The sequence below is a fragment of the Xenopus tropicalis genome, chromosome 3, assembly GCF_000004195.4.
Source record: "Xenopus tropicalis strain Nigerian chromosome 3, UCB_Xtro_10.0, whole genome shotgun sequence".
NCBI lineage: Eukaryota > Metazoa > Chordata > Amphibia > Anura > Pipidae > Xenopus > Xenopus tropicalis.
Window position 1 is genome coordinate 39,577,808 of NC_030679.2, and position 15,824 is coordinate 39,593,631.

General features: G+C 38.4%; 2 protein-coding genes across 3 annotated transcripts in view; both read right to left on the reverse strand.

Moving 5' to 3' along the window:
* prelid2 (PRELI domain containing 2) overlaps positions 1-4,430 on the reverse strand; it is a 45,109-nt gene extending 40,679 nt beyond the window's left edge. Inside the window, 1 exon segment of the mRNA NM_001016922.2 lies at positions 4,325-4,430. Coding sequence (NP_001016922.1) covers positions 4,325-4,399 — 75 coding nt within the window. The 5' untranslated portion in view covers positions 4,400-4,430.
* Positions 4,431-6,834: 2,404 nt separating this feature from the next.
* Positions 6,835-15,544, reverse strand: grxcr2 (glutaredoxin, cysteine rich 2). 2 transcript variants are annotated; one of them, XM_031898814.1, is made up of 3 exons: positions 15,164-15,544; positions 9,625-9,765; positions 6,835-8,555 (listed from the first exon to the last, which is right to left on the reverse strand). In XM_031898814.1, the coding sequence occupies exons 1-3, from the start codon at positions 15,494-15,496 to the stop codon at positions 8,376-8,378; spliced, it is 654 nt and encodes a 217-aa protein (XP_031754674.1). In that variant the 5' UTR covers positions 15,497-15,544; the 3' UTR covers positions 6,835-8,375. The 2 variants fall into 2 exon arrangements, with proteins under 2 accessions (XP_031754674.1, XP_002935322.1); XM_002935276.5 differs by having other exon boundaries at positions 9,625-9,816.
* Between the last annotated feature and the right edge of the window lie 280 nt (positions 15,545-15,824).

The following is a 15,824-nucleotide window of genomic DNA, read 5'->3' on the forward strand; positions in this document are numbered from 1 at the left end:
CAACTAAACAGCACCTTTAACATGGGCACCCTCTAACCAACACAGAAGGGAAAAAAGACCAAACATTCTAAAGAATTAAGCCTAAAAGGAGAAAAATACAGTACATACCGCTGAGCCACCCTACAACTATTCATCACACCTCCAGTTATATGAGAGCTACTTCACAAATCATCTGAAAACTGATCCTTGAGTTTGAGCAACCAAGTAGTTGGTAATGCTTTACTACATTTCAGTGATGTAATAAGACTGAGCCAACCATATACAGAGTAACATTTTTTGAATAAAAGATATCAATAAAGTAATGTATTGGCTATGATGATATTCATAATAGGTTTTTAATTGGCTTTAAAAATAAACCAGATAATGCTGAAATCTTCTGTGGCTCTCATATTAGTTAGAAAATAATGGTATAAAGGTATCATTTTTGTTAATTATTGCCTCAGAAATGTTTGTAACACATTGTGGATGATTAACATACTAGTGCAGTAACCCATAGTAACGGATGGATCTTTTATTTCACAATTTCTAATCAACTGGTCAAAACTATTTGTTTGTTCTGGTAACTGCACCAGTGCAATATAGAAGCTACAGTATGTTAGCCCCAAGTGATTTAAGAAAGATCAATCGTCATATTTCTGTCTTTTTGGACTAAGATTAAGGGGTCCTGGCCAGCTACTCCCTATGAGGTCTTTAATATATCATGTTACAAGAGAATATCTCTAATTATGCCATGGTGCCATACAGCAATTCTGCTATTCCCACATTATGTTCTCCCAAACTGCAAGAGGTGCAGAAATGGTTAGGATTCACATCTTATTTTTGGATATGCCCTCTGTTAAATAACAGCATTCTGGAAAAGGAGTATTGGTTATTATTGACCTGTAAATACATGTAAGTACTCCTAAAAGATATACAGTATGAGTAAGTCATTATGTCACTATACTCACAATAAAGACAATAATACAGATTTGTTTATATCTTGTTCATACCTCATCATGCTCAGGCAGGGATCTGCTTCACCCATGACCATTATCCATTCCTTTTCTTCATAACTATCTTTAACTATTGGGTCCAACACGTTACTGTTTTAACTTACAGTAAAGAAAACCAGTAAAAATTAAGACAAACATAAATCCTTGCTTATAAACCTGGTATTTTTCACTGAAATGATTACAGGAAAATGTTATCATTACTTATAAGATTAACAGCAAGTCCTGATGGGACTTCAGCAAGTACTGACATTGCCTAGCATGACTGATAAGGTTTGCAGGCTTAGTTTCTCCTTCACTTTCTGGCTCATGGATTTTTAGTTTACTTTTCAAAATCCTTTTAATCTGTTTTCATTTACACCTACTGGGTGTTTTCAGATTGAATGATTATCAGAATTCTGAGGAAAATCCAGCAATTGCTAGCATCTAATGCCAGGTTCAATGCAATCACAGAAGCAGAAAAATGTACACTTTACCAGTTCTCTAGTGCCATGAAATATAGACAGTCAACTTTCACAGAGAGAGAGGAAACACTGTTACAGAGTACCACTCATACCTTGTACATATTTGCCTAAATGTGGTAGCTGTAGCAGATAAAGTCTTTAGTGGGTGGGCCCAGGTGAGAACAAATGGGTATTACAAATTTGCTAGCAAGTATATTGCTATATATGTATATATTTTGCTAAATATGTGTAATATCAACTCTGGTCATGGCAGGTGTTTTACTGGCTAGGCCAGTAAAATAATGCCAAAGTGGCAACCCGCCCAGTCACACAGTAAGAATACTCTAACTGTATTTGCATGGCTGTGTCCCTGCTAGAACTCTTATACAATTTAATATAAAAGCAATTGGAACAACTGCAGTCTCATACAAAAGAATGGAGGAGGCCTCGGCTTCCATGGACATATACTGCAGAGTTTAAACAAAGATCCTAATACCACTCACCTACTGATTAGCTTTGGCAAAGACTGACTTTTGCAGATCACTACACCATCTCAGAACTACTCGGCCTAACCGCTTATTTTTTTGGTATGGATTAAAACATTATGGTTACATGGCATGTGGAGTTCTTCCTGTAGAAAGTTTTATCCTGACAAATGGAAGCATAGTACCTGAAAAACTGACCCGCAAGTAGTTAGGGAATGTTGGTATTGTTTACTCTGGAGATGATGATTACTATGTATAAATATATAAGGGGAATCATGTTATAAATTCTCTGATGGCCTATTCACCAACAGATTTTACCAAAGGAACGAGGTTAGGGGGATAGAGGAGCAATCTTTAAAAAAGTAGTCTTATTTCGAGAGCTGTATTGTGGGATTCTCTTTGTAAAGTGGTTGTACTGGCAATTCCATTAGATAATTTCAATAGGGCTAACACACGAAAAGCAACAAGCTAACTGTTAAGCAGGATTCACCTGTACATACATTTGTATATGATGGATATTTGCATACAGTTTCTACTGCGTACACATCCTGAAAAGTGGGCACAAACAATAACTGGACACATCTTGTTTCAGCCTTGTACTATATATAATTTTACTATATAAAATGTCACTATAGCTTACAGATACAGATGTGGTATTGTAATGGTGTATAACAATTTGCCCCACAAAACCAATGATTTGGTGAGATGATTTGCCAGGTACAACATACTGGCAAAGTCTGAGAGGGGGAATGTGATGTGTAACCATGTTGCAGTTCCTGCACATTTATTCACAAGACACATTTTCTGCAGTGCAATACAAGTAAGCCAGTATACATGTATGAACGACCACATGCATGTACTGGTGAGCTGGTAAAATCAAGGATTTCAAGAAAACCTTCATTGCAATGATAAAGGAAATGACTAATCTATTTCATCCAGAGTGACAAAGGGCATAAAACATTCCATTAAATGGGATAACTTGATTTCTAAAGCATTGCAGGTATTGTACATAGCTAAGGGAAGGAACATAATAAAGAGGTCTGACTGCACAGGAAGAACAGTACATTACATTCTGTCGTGTGATCTATTCAGTCATTTAATAGCATTCTTTCCAATATAAATCTGGTTACAAACAGTACCCAAAGAAGTCATTACGCTGCTTCTAAACGATTCATAATATTGTATCATTGCCATCTGCATTGCAAGCAAGTTTTTCTTCTAAAACCAAACCCTCCAAGTCAAAGACTGTACCTGGCAAGTAAAAGCAATACTTTGCCATGCATATTGTTTCATTGCTTAGATAAAGAACATCCCTTATTAATAATATTGCTCATCAGATGGTATCTGAGCTAGCTTGCAGCTTTGCGACTGTGACTGCAGTAATTCCATCCTGGCAAGTGTTGGACAGTCATGATTGGAATGTATACAAGGAAACAAGAATGCAGTGATAGGAGTATACTGCATTTGCACTATCCACTGCTGTCCATCCCCTGAATGTGTGTGAGCTGACAGACATGTGTTCAGCCCAACAGTGCACATAGCAGATATAGGTAAAGGAATATTAAAGTATGCATTTTTCCACTGACTTTTGAACCATTAGCGTTACAGAGGAATGGCAGACAAACTGGGTACATATCAGGATTTGAACCTCAGTGGCATAGTAACTATCCTGCACATTTATAAAACTATGTAATGACAGTTGTGTGTTTAACTGGTGAGTGTAAAATTCTGGAGTAAAAACAAGTTTTAGCTTAGAAAAAAGATCCAGCATTGTGTGGTGCCACTTTTTAACAACAATATGCCTCCCTGGCCCGTTTGCCCCAATGGGTTACACCAGTCTGAGTTGGCTCAAATATGTGCCATTTATTGCCTTTATTTACACATTACAACTTCAGAATCATGCAATTTACACTAATAAAGATTTCATAAACTGCTAATGGCACTTAGGCTGTCACAGGGGGACGCCATCAAACCCACCTGTCACTCTTTATTTAGGTATATGTAGAGGGGGCATTAGGTCCTCCATTCATAAATGTTCACTAACAGAAGGAGGTGGGCATTTTAATCATTGCTGATTTTTAATTTCTCTGTGGTTTTTACTAAGTGATAAAAACAAGAGGTTTCAAAATGAAACAACATGGCTATATGGACTAATTATGATATGACAGACTCAGCCAATCAGCAACAGGCCAGCTACACGGCGATTACACCAAAACTTTCTCAAACTTTATAAACTGCAGATGTTTCTCCTCCAACTATTTCAATCATACCAAGCTGCATCTTCAGCAGCGATAGTCAGCGTGTAAGAGGCGGGGTAAGGATTTTGGAATGTCCGATTACAGAGCGGTGAAGGGGTGGCAGGAGATTGACAGCTGTGAAGCAAATTATCCAACATAATGGCACTTACCTTATTGAGGTAGCTGGTCACAACATGTTGGAAGGGATAGGGATAAACTTTCCTCGCCTCCACGGCGATCCCCATCGTACCAAACTGTATGGCCAATACCTTTCCCCCTCCCCAATTCTCCCCCCACCTGCTCCTCCGTCACTCCCCCCCTCTTCTGCTTTACTTTGGCTTTTTCATTTCTAGAGCGCCATGTTTTGAAACCCTCCTGTAGAATAACTTTATTAATAAGGAACAAAAGCAGACGTGCGATCACACGTGTGCCCACAGCTTGCCAGAGCAAATGTACCGAATATGCCGCCTACAATTCAGCTGCCCCAGCTTAGTGTGGGCTTGTGCGCAGGCGCAGAGTTCTGCCCTTGGTGCCCCTGGGTGCTACTATATCGGAGCGCAGGAGGGGGAGGGTGCCTTTATCTTGCCTCAGTGTGCGCTACTGGCGCTGCTTGTGTACTTTACTAACACTGGAATATTTTTTCCAGGAACAGGCCTTAGTATGTGGACCTTTTAAGCGTGGAATATAAATATGAATTTGTACAAATGTATTATACGCAAAGGAGGTGCTAACCCAAATCTGACGTTGTTTTTCTCCTTAACTAGTGAAAGAATGTTACTCTATGCTGCTGTGTAGTACAGGTATGGGATCCCTTATCCGGAAATCCGTTATCCAGAAGGTTCCAAATTATGGAAAGGCTATCTCCCATAGACTCTCCATTATAAGCAAATAATTTTAATTTTTAAAAAGGATTTCCTTTTTCTCTGTAAATATAAAACAGTACCTTGTACTTGATCCCAACTAAGATATAATTAATCCTTATTGGAGGCAAAACAAGCCTATTGGGTTTATTCAATATTTAAATGATTTTTAGCAGACATAAGTTATGGAGATCCAAGTTACAGTAAGATCCCTTATCCGGAAAACCCTGGGTCCATAGCATTCTGGATAAATCCCGTAGCTCTCTATTCACGTCTGAGAGATTTGTAGGCTTATGCCACGTAGTGGTTTTTTGGCCTGCAGAGAAACACTGTGAATCCGCCCTTACACTTAAATCACAACTCTTGTGTGTCTGCACTCAAGGAAGAGTGCAGGGTTGCCAAGTTACCCAAAAATTTATAGAGTGTCCCAAATTTCCCCCCTGGACTTCCTCTCAGAAAAATCCTTAATTCCCTGGGCCAGAGTCTGCGCAGCTCTCTCCTCTCTTGCTCCCCCCTCCCACAAGAATGCTAAGAACTCCCTCCCCCTTCCCTTAGCAATGTGTGATCTGAGCTATAAAGGCTAGACTGCAAACAGGAAGCTATTTAAAATGGCAGCTGCTGTCTTAAGCAAACTGAGAAAGCTTCTAGAGATGTTTACTCAGGTATGGCAATGCTTCCTGCAGAATAAATATATTGTTCTAGGTGGCCCTAATGTGGCAAATCTAGTGGTAGTAAAATGCCAAAATGACTTTCCTTCTCCTTTAAAACATTTAAATTTTTTGGTGTTACTGTTCCTTTAAGTGTAGGGGAATGCAGGAAGAAACAAAGGCCTGTATTTCCTATAAGGCTGTATTCATTGTGGCACAGGCAAGAACAAGATGTAGAAGTTTTAAAACATTTATAGACATTTGGGTTGACCAATAGGTACATGCACATTTTCCTAGTTTTACCTTATTGTAATATGCTTAAAATAGGTTTTCTCGCTCCTAAGAGCAGGAGTTTTAGGAAACAATGGAATTTATTTTAACCTGCTATATATCACTAGTGGCATGGCCCCTGGGTAAGAACCCACAGAGCGGTTCAGTCACCCGCGATAGATCTCTGCTATCGGGGGCGACTAACTGCTAAGAAATGGCTTTCCACTGACAACAATTGGCGTTGCCAGTGGAAAGCCCTTCGGAAAGCATACTCTCAGATTACTCATCTAATGCACATTATGGTGTGTCATAAACAACGTGTGTGCCATTGAGTAGAATGGCAAATTAACCTTTGACCAGTCAAAAACTGATAACCCAGTCTGATGTTTGCTTTGGAGTATGAACCACATAGACCAGCACATCTGTCAAATAGCTGACTAGTCAGCCTGCAGGCAAATTCTTCAGATTATCGCAATTAGCCTTCCAATTCAGCCCATGTACAGGGCCCTCCAACAGTCCTACTTTACTGATATCTGGCTGAAAATCAGGCAGATGTTGATCAGACTGGTTTACTTTTCCCGTCGGACTGAGGACTGGATCTGCATGTTGATGCTTTCCTCGATCCGACATCCCCATAGCGGCAATTATAATCCGATCATTCGGCCAAGTCTAAACTTGATGGCTAAGTCCATATAGAGTGTTGGTAAAGCCTTTAAATGTGACAAAGTTCAAATGGTACTGAAAGGCAAAATATATTAAAGAAATAGAAAAAATTGTTTTTCTTGTGGGGTATTTCTTGGCCACTTCAAGGTTAAGGCTAGGCATAAGATGCACTTTATGTTTGAAAATGCGTGTTATGTCATATTTGTCAAACCTCCATATAAAGAATGCTACTCAAGAAAGTACATTAGCTCTCTATTGCAGATTTATTGCAAAGGCAAATATATATGCTTATGTGTTTAACACAAAGCACCTGGCCAAGTAAGACATTGGTAAGGGAGCAATCAATACACGCAGCAAACACAACACCAGAAGGGAAATAAACATACTACATCATATAACATTTATTTGGTACCACTTTATATCAGCAACCAATCAAATTTACATGTGTCCAGGGAAAAGAAAAGCGGGTAATGACACATTAGACAGCTGTTTAGGGTACAACAAGTTGCTTTTTTCTACAGCCGTTTGTCTAATTAGCTGACTGATATAACTAGGGTTTATCTTGCATTTTTATTTCCTTACATACAGGAGATAAACATCAGAGCACAATGCAACAGCAGAGCTAAACTGCTGAGTTACTTTATTGCTCACACAATGTGTTTCAAAAGTGGTAAACTCTTTATCAAGTACTACTTGTCACACTAGCAGTAAAATGATTCAGCAGCTCCAAAGTTAAGCTCTTGTATTGGCAGGTACATTACTTGGGCTGCAGAGAATATGCACACTGTGAAGACTAAATAATTTACTGTTTGAGGCTAACCACTCTTGCCATTATTGATATTCCCTTAAATAGGCTGTACATAATGCGGGCACAATTTAATTATTTACTTCTGAATAGGCTCTGCATGCGCTCATAGCCAACTAACTCTACTTATGAAAGTGTCTATTCTGTGCTTTTATTTCATAATTATGTTGCAGCAAAGGGCTCAGTTGCAAACACTACTGCAAGTGTAGTGTGCTAAAATGGATGCAATTTTAAACATGCATTAACACCATTCATAATATGTACTTACTGCAGGGAGCATCACAGCAGCTGAGCAGGTTGCAATGATGAATACTGCTGAAGCTTGCTAATTAAGGCAAGGGGACCCTGGAATTACCCCCTGTCTGGACCTGGCAGAAGTTCCTGGCTTCGACTGAGGAGTTGCACCAAGGGAATCTCATTCTGTTAATGATGCCACTCTATTTTTACATCTATGTTGGTGCAGTTTCACCAGACACAACAACTACAACGTGTGTGGCTGCAATGATGCTGGAATTCTGGAAAAAAATGCTGCATAGTGGGGAAAAAAATGGCAATTTGCAAAGTGCACTGCGTTTGTAAGAGCTGTCCAGTCTATGGACCACCTTTTAAGTTTTAAAAGATGTATGTACCAGATAAAATCAGTATTGCATAAAGCAGTGTCATTTTTTGTGTTGTTTGTAGATATTTAAATGATTTGTGTGGTGCAATATGGTGAGCTCTTGCTTGCATGGTTCCCTACCCAGTTGTGTCATTAATTCTTAACACTTATCATACATTGCATTTAATGATCAACTGAGGCACTGTCCTTCTGCTCCTGAATTCCGTTTGACCTCCCATTCTGTATTCTGTAGGGATGTGACTCTCTGTATTTGTATGTTATCTCTGTATTTTACTCATATAGAAGCTAGAGGATGCATTTAGAAATTCTCATCTTAAGTGTTATTGTATAGGTAGGAAACAGGAATGTTTTGGAGTGTTAATGACAGCATATCTGGCATGGCTGGCGTCCTTTCTCATCGCAAGCAGGGCATCTCAAGGACTTATAGGATTCTTTAAAGCGATTTGCCAACATGGAAAACTTGCTGCCATGGCACAAAGAACATGGAGTGCAGCCGGATCCTCTGCACTGGGGGCACTGGCAGCTCTCATCATCTTCCTGAAAATACACCAGGATGTATTTCAGTCACAATGGAAATCAGAGTCACTATAAATACTTCATTTGCTTAAGTGCAAATAGCTTACATAGTTACCTCCCTGTGGAAAAATACCATGAGATCATTTCACTGAGGCATATTAAACCTGGGTTAGATAGTGAATATAGTGCAGTCTGTAAATGCTATGCAAGTAGCCTTGGGATCCTACAGTAAATATTTTGAAGAAAAACATTGCACATTCCGTAGAGTTATAGGGTCATGGATGTTGTGCCTGGAAATATTGGGTTCATGCTGAGAGGCGTTTGCCATTGTTTATGTTGTGAATTCCACCACACAGAAATGCAAGTATTAAAAAAATCACTCGGTCTCTGGTATTTATATGAGCAGAGACCGATGCTGAGTGCAAAAAAAAAATGATCTTGATTTTTTCTTTTGCTTTCAGTATTGATGTCCACATCTTTGGGTAGGCCCACAGCACAGGTTAAAACACTTGTAGAGTTTATGGAATTCATGAAAACCCAGTGCAGGGCATATACAAGTTAAAACAGTTGGTACATACCCAAAGAAGGATATCTAGAAATAACTAGTTGTTTTCTATTGCTGTTGGCTAAATTTTAAATAGCATTAAATTACCAGAAAGTCTGGGTTTAAGTACAAAATTGGAGAAGAAGACTAATGAACAGGAATACAATCCGTGTGTATGTGTGTGGTTCTAGGGGGCTCGGCATACTGAGTACTCTTTGTCATTGATAGGTAAGGGGCATAGCACACCCCTGTTTAGATTGCAAATGAAGGAAGGTAGCAACCTTAGGATGGGGAAACAATACAATTTTTGAAAAAGAATTGCACCGTGTTGAGTGCCATGTCCCTACTGAGGGAGGTCCTGGTATGGGTGGCCATGCTGGGGACCACACACATGATTAATGAATGGGTGCACTGGTTCACTCTCTAGGCGCATGCATATGATGTAAGGATCGGGCAACATGCAAAGCGAGCAAGCAAGAAGAGCAGATGATTGAGGTGTAATGGCTAAAGCAATCTTAACAAAAGGGAACAGTAAATATGTTTTACCTGTACATTTTGCTCTGCAGGATTTTCATGTGCTTCTGTTAATGTAGAGCGTATTTCCCCTTCATAACTTTGTCTTCCACCTTTGTGCAAGCGTTTCTGGCTTTCAGGGGAACCCGTTTTGTCCACTGGAGTACGTATAATCTTTAAATTATTGGTATAGATTATGATCTTGCCGAAGTCTATCACATTACTCTAAAAAATACAAGCAGTAATAAAATGTAGAACAAATGCCATGGCTCACTTCAGATGCAAATCTGCCATGTTTTTTACCACCGCATTTTTACTAGAATTCCAGTGTAATTGTGGATGCACCCTAAAAGACCTATGATGCTGTGTAAAATTATTTATGCGAGAATTATAGTGTAAAAAGCAGTGTAAAATAAATGGTGATTTGATAAAGCTGTGTGTTTTCTTTTAGGGCTCTGGCACACGGGGAGATTAGTCGCCCGTGGCAAAAAGACTTGCGAGTCTTTTTCGTCGATTTGCGCGAAATTGCGCCGCCGCGTCTGCCATCCCGCCAGCGACTTACATGTTCGCCGGTGGGATGGCAGGGGGAAGGCAACTCGGGGAGATTAGTCGCCCGCGAACAGGGAGTTTTGCCGCGGGCGACTAATCTCCCCGTGTGCCAGAGCCCTTAGGGTGCCCAATATTTAATCCTGTTATTTAATGCTGGCATTAAACCATTAAAGTGGATGTGAAAATTTTAGGTGGCAGTTACTGTCAGCTGGTACTTGGGGGTAATTCCAGTGTTCCCTTGTATCAGTGAGTGCACTTGTAGCACCCAAAGTTTTCAGGTTACATGTAAATTAAGAACCTAAAGTGTTAAATAAAAAATGGAACTTTAGATAAGTGTTTGATAATATATTGTATAAGAGTGATATAGGCAACCATTTAAGAGGGGTTAAATTTGCATGTAGTATATTATATACTGTATTGGCCTATTCTGAGCAACATTATAATCCAATTATATTTTGTTTGATACTGTTTTAAATTATTTAAAAATGCTCTCTAGTTATTGGGGTCACTGATCCCAGTAGCCAAATTACTGATTTTATCTGAGGCTTCAATTTTATAGTTGTTGTTATTCTTTGTTTAAAAATATGTAGCCTTTAACCACAAATATAGACAATAGCACTAGCTTGCATACATCCTCTAAAGACCCTTTGCTGTATTCTGCTCATGCTATCAGCTACACTGTGCCCTACAGTACATTTTGCAAAATGATTGTGGTGTGGAAAGAGGCTGTTTTTTTTATTCAGTCCACTGAGTGATAAACTGTGTTTCAGATTTGATTAGAGGCAAAGTAATCTAACTGTGAGCCGCCAGGCTCCAGGCTCCGTATATTATATCATATAAAGATTTAAGTATTCGGAAAATGCCTAAAGTTCTCATTTACATATCCAGAGTACTTAAGTTAGGATTCTCGGGGCCTTAGAATACAAATCAGCATGATGGATGAGATAAGAATGGATGTTTTATATGTTATTCCATAGGAGCATAAAACGTGTTTGTTTAGCTCTACCATGCAAATCTTGTAAGATTTAAGCTTAGAACACTTTCTGTGTTCTGCTTTCAGTGATCATATGGGGTCAGACTGGAGGCAACTAAGCACTTCACAGTACTTCACAGGCCTCCAAGAAAGTTCTTGGGTTTAAATGATTGTAATGACCTACAGCTTACGTCTCTCAGAAAGCTAATGACTGAGAATGATGGGATTTGTTGGTAGCAGTTCGAGGTCTGTAGTCCTTTCATCTTTAAATTAAATTATGTTGCCTTTGAAGTAGGGTAGCAACATTCTTATATAATTAAAATAAGTGAGAACTATCACAAATCAGAGATAAAGATTGCTGTGGGTTTGGTAATATAAGAATGAAACCCATTATCCAGAATGCTTGGGACCTGGGGTTTTCCGGATAAGGGTTTTTTTCCATAATTTGGATCTTCTACCTTGAGTTTTCTAAAAAAAAAAAAAAAATTTAAACAGTAATTAAACCCAAAAGGATTGTTTTGCCTCCAATAAGGATTAATTATATCTTAGTTGGGATCAAGTTCAAGGTACTGTTTTATTAGTACAGAGAAAAAGGAAACCATTTTTGAAAATGTGAATTATTTGATTAAATGATGGAGTCTATGGGAGATGGCCTTTCCGTAATTCAGAACTTTCTGGATTATGGGTTTCCTGATAAAGGGTCCGATACCTGTATAGCACTACCATCTTAAATGCTATATATAACACTAGCATCTTATATACTATATATATATGTGTCATAGTTAGCTCTGTTACATTTTTCTGTTTAAGATATCATACCATTCTTCATTGCCAATTGAAATTTGTTTCTCTCTATTGATCATCACCCCTTTCTGTCCTGTCCCCTCTGTTATGTTACTCAGGTGCAAAATACAAAAAGGAAGTCACTCACAATTCAGTAGGGGCAAAAAACGGCACCTACTAAATCTTGAGTGACTTCCTTTTTGTATTTTGCACTTAACATGTCTATAGCCAGAAACCATGGCTTTTAGGAATATGTACTCCAAGTTAACTTTACTATAGACTCTATTTTGGATAGCACAACCGATTTTTTCTTTTTGCATTATATGTTACTCAGGTGATTCTGCACCCTAAGGGGCCCTGAAGTGGCTCCTGTGATGCTGCCCCCCAGTGCTTACATTTTCTGTGCCGGACGGGGTCCGGGGGGGCACAGTGCTAGTGCCAAGAGAAGAGCCACATTTTTGGTTTCATAACTGGAAATCCATCTCTTTAGATTACCAGGAGCAACTTTTTGGTAACTCATGGGGCGCTGCTGCCTGAGGCAAATTTGTAAACTCTATGTTGCAGAGCCCCTAATTTTATACTTCAAAATAGTGCAGCACAGCACTGCTGCCTTGCCTGAGTTTAATTCTGACCCCAACACTTTTACATGAATTTCTATAATTTCCCCATGTCTGCTTGGTTCACACCCCTCCACATGCTCCAAAAACATTCAAGTTAATTGGCTCTGGATGAAATCGACCCTTGTGTGAGTATGATAGGGGACGCAGTAAGCTGTACTGGCACAAGAACTACATAAACATGTTGGTGCTCTACAGGGGTGGGACCTGTTATCCAGAATGTTCGGGACCTGTGGTTTTACAGATAAGAGGTCTTTCCATAATTTGGATATTCATACCTTAAGTCTACTAATCAACCATTAAAACATTAAACCCAATAAAATTGTTTTGCCTCCAATAAGGATTGGGATAAAGTACAAAGTACTGTTTTATTATTACAGAGAAAAAAGAAATTATTTTTTAAAATATGAATTATTTGTTTTTAAATGGAGTTGGTCTTTAAGTAATTTGGAGCTTTCTTGGTAACAGGGTGCTGCATAATGGATCCCATACCTGTATAAATAAAATAATGTTTTGTTGAATAAGAGATCTAGCTTTGAACTCTTCATTATCGTAATGGTATGCTGCAATTCTTTAAGTAATTTGTTTTAGCTGACATTGTGAGGACCTCAGTATCCACAGTAGCAGCCTTTCACTCAACAGCAGCATTTACTATTCTGATGAAACAATGGGGATGGAACTTAAGGCATAAAACAAAGGGAGACAGGAGTTATTCCATAAACATTTTGCTGCTTTTCCCTAAAACGCATATTGAAATCTTTATTCTTTGCCGCATTCTCTCTAATTTGTCAGTTCCATAAAATACATATTTTCTTTGCTTTTCCAGATGGATTTAATGTTAAAGGTTTCCCAAAAGATTTAAGAATGTATCTAAAGGTTTGATGTTTAGGGTTAAAGGGGCAGTTTACCTTAAGGTTAACTTTCAGTATCATTTTTTATGGTTTTTGAATTGTTTGCCTTCCTCTTCTGCCTTTCTACAGCTTTCAAATAGGGGTCACTAACCCCAGCAACCAAAAAACAATTGCTGTGTGAGGCTACAATATTATTGTTATTTTTACATTTTATTACTTATTTTTCAATGTAGGCCTTCCTCTTGTCATATCCCTGTCTTTCTATCAAACCATTTCCTGGTTGCTAGTTTTAATTGGACCTTAACAACTAGATAGCTGCTGAAATTCCAACTGGAGAGCTGCCAAACAAAAAGCTAAATAATTCAAAACCACAATTAATAAAAAATGAAAACCAATTGCAAATTGTCTCAGAATAGCACTCTCTACATCATACTAAGGGGCTGATTTACTAACCCACGAATCCGACCCGAATTGGAAAAGTTCCGACTTGAAAACGAACATTTTGCGACTTTTTCGTATGTTTTGCGATTTTTTCGGATTCTTTACGAATTTTTCGTTACCAATACGATTTTTGCGTAAAAACGCGAGTTTTTCGTATCCATTACGAAAGTTGCGTAAAAAGTAGCGTTAAAACTTACGCGAAAAGTTGCGCATTTTTCGTAGTTGCGCATTTTTCGTAGCGTTAAAACTTAAAAGGTGCAAAGTTTCGCGTAAGTTTTAACGCTACGAAAAAAGCGCAACTTTTTGCGCAAGTTTTAACGCTACGAAAAATCGCCAGATTTTACGCAACTTTCGTAATGGCTACGAAAAACTCGCGTTTTTACGCAAAAATCGTATTGGTAACGAAAAATTCGTAAAGAATCGCAAAACATACGAAAAAATCGCAAAATACCGATCATTACGAAAAAAACGCAATCGGACTCATTTCGACCCGTTCGTGGGTAAGTAAATCAGCCCCTAAATGTTAATTTAAAGGTGAACCACTCCTTTAACAAGATCATTTAAGTTTAGGTTTTCCCAAAGAGGTTCATGTTGAGTTGTTAATAATATGTTGTTGCTGCTGTGTGACTGGTAATTACTGAACACCCTGGAGAAACATATATCCAAATATCATTTATTGCCACATACCTATAGATAAGTTCTGTATTTCCCAGCATTTTATGTGCACAAACCACTTTGTAAGTGCACAAAGGGGTTACACCCTGATGCAATATGCTGGACCATGAATTGTTTCCCAACAAATTTTTACTTAGTGGCATGGAAATTGGACAAAACTAAATTCCAGTCTAGATTAGGAAAAAAAAATGCTTTCCATTGTGTTACAACTGACTGCCCTATGAAAACATGGCTATAGTGCAGAATGAAAAGAATTATGCCAAATTTATTAAATTTATATTTTAGATATACCGATATTTTATATTTATATGACAGTTCCTGTTGTGCTCTCTTTAAAGAACATCTATTCACAGTTCTTTATAACTGCTCCCATTAAAGTAAATATCCCCCTACATTTCTAAATGATCAGGAAACAGGGAGAGCACAGAACAGTAAAGGGTAACTTATTTCAGCCCTATGGTGTAATTGGGTCCAGATAGCATTCCTACTGCTTCATAATAACATGGTCATAAATACTTTCTCAGTATATTTCACCATCATTCACCGCAATTTAGCATCTATGACATATACATTTTTTATATATATAAAATGTTGTCAAAGCATGGAAGGATTGTATTGTGGGAATGAAAAGTAAAGGTATATCTGTGCAGCATGTAAGCATTTGCATCATACTTTTTACTTACAGTCTGGTTCATTCCATGGTCATCAGACAAAATTGGGTCACCTGATAATCTATAAGTGGTACCGTCTCTGAAAACACTTATTCTTTTGGCTGTCAGACGAGTAGTTGGATAGAATCGAGGATGGACCTCGCCTGAGCTATAATATTGCTCAGAGTGCTCAAAACTTTCATGTACAAAACTATGAGGATATTCTTCTTCTGGAGACTCCAGTTCGTGGCCATCTTCAAACACCTGCTTTAAAACTCTTCCACTGTATGCTGAAGATATTTTAAACCTGACTTTACGAGGCCTTTCTTCATGTCGTTGGCTTAATTTTCTCTGAAGTTCCTCCATGAACAGCGAGCTGAAAGGGTTTCTTTATCATTAATTTTGTTTTACCGTGTAGCTGGGTGCCTGCATCTTGTAGAATAAGCTCTCCAGTGCTCTCTTTATGCCTTGCTGCATACATTAATAATACATTAGGGGCTTAATATCCTCTCATGTAACAGTAGAATCCACGCTACCTTATTAAGAATTAATTGGGACTCATGAAAAAAGTAATAGAATAGCATTTGTGTTGAGTACAGCACCTTGCGTCTGCTCCCCTCTAATTGTGCAAGAGTCAGTTTGCAAACACTACAAATGCAACAGGGCAAAGATGATAATGTTGGGAGGTTGTGCA

Bases quoted from the DNA above. Each gene is read 5' to 3' on its own strand.
- grxcr2 (XM_002935276.5), bottom strand. From the start codon at position 15,496: ATGGAGGAACTTCAGAGAAAATTAAGCCAACGACATGAAGAAAGGCCT. The intron at 9,817-15,163 runs GTAAGTAAAAAG...TGTATTTTTTAG, and splicing joins ACCATGGAATGAACCAGACT to AGTAATGTGATAGACTTCGG. The intron at 8,556-9,624 runs GTAAAACATATT...GTGTATTTTCAG, and splicing joins CTGCAGAGCAAAATGTACAG to GAAGATGATGAGAGCTGCCA.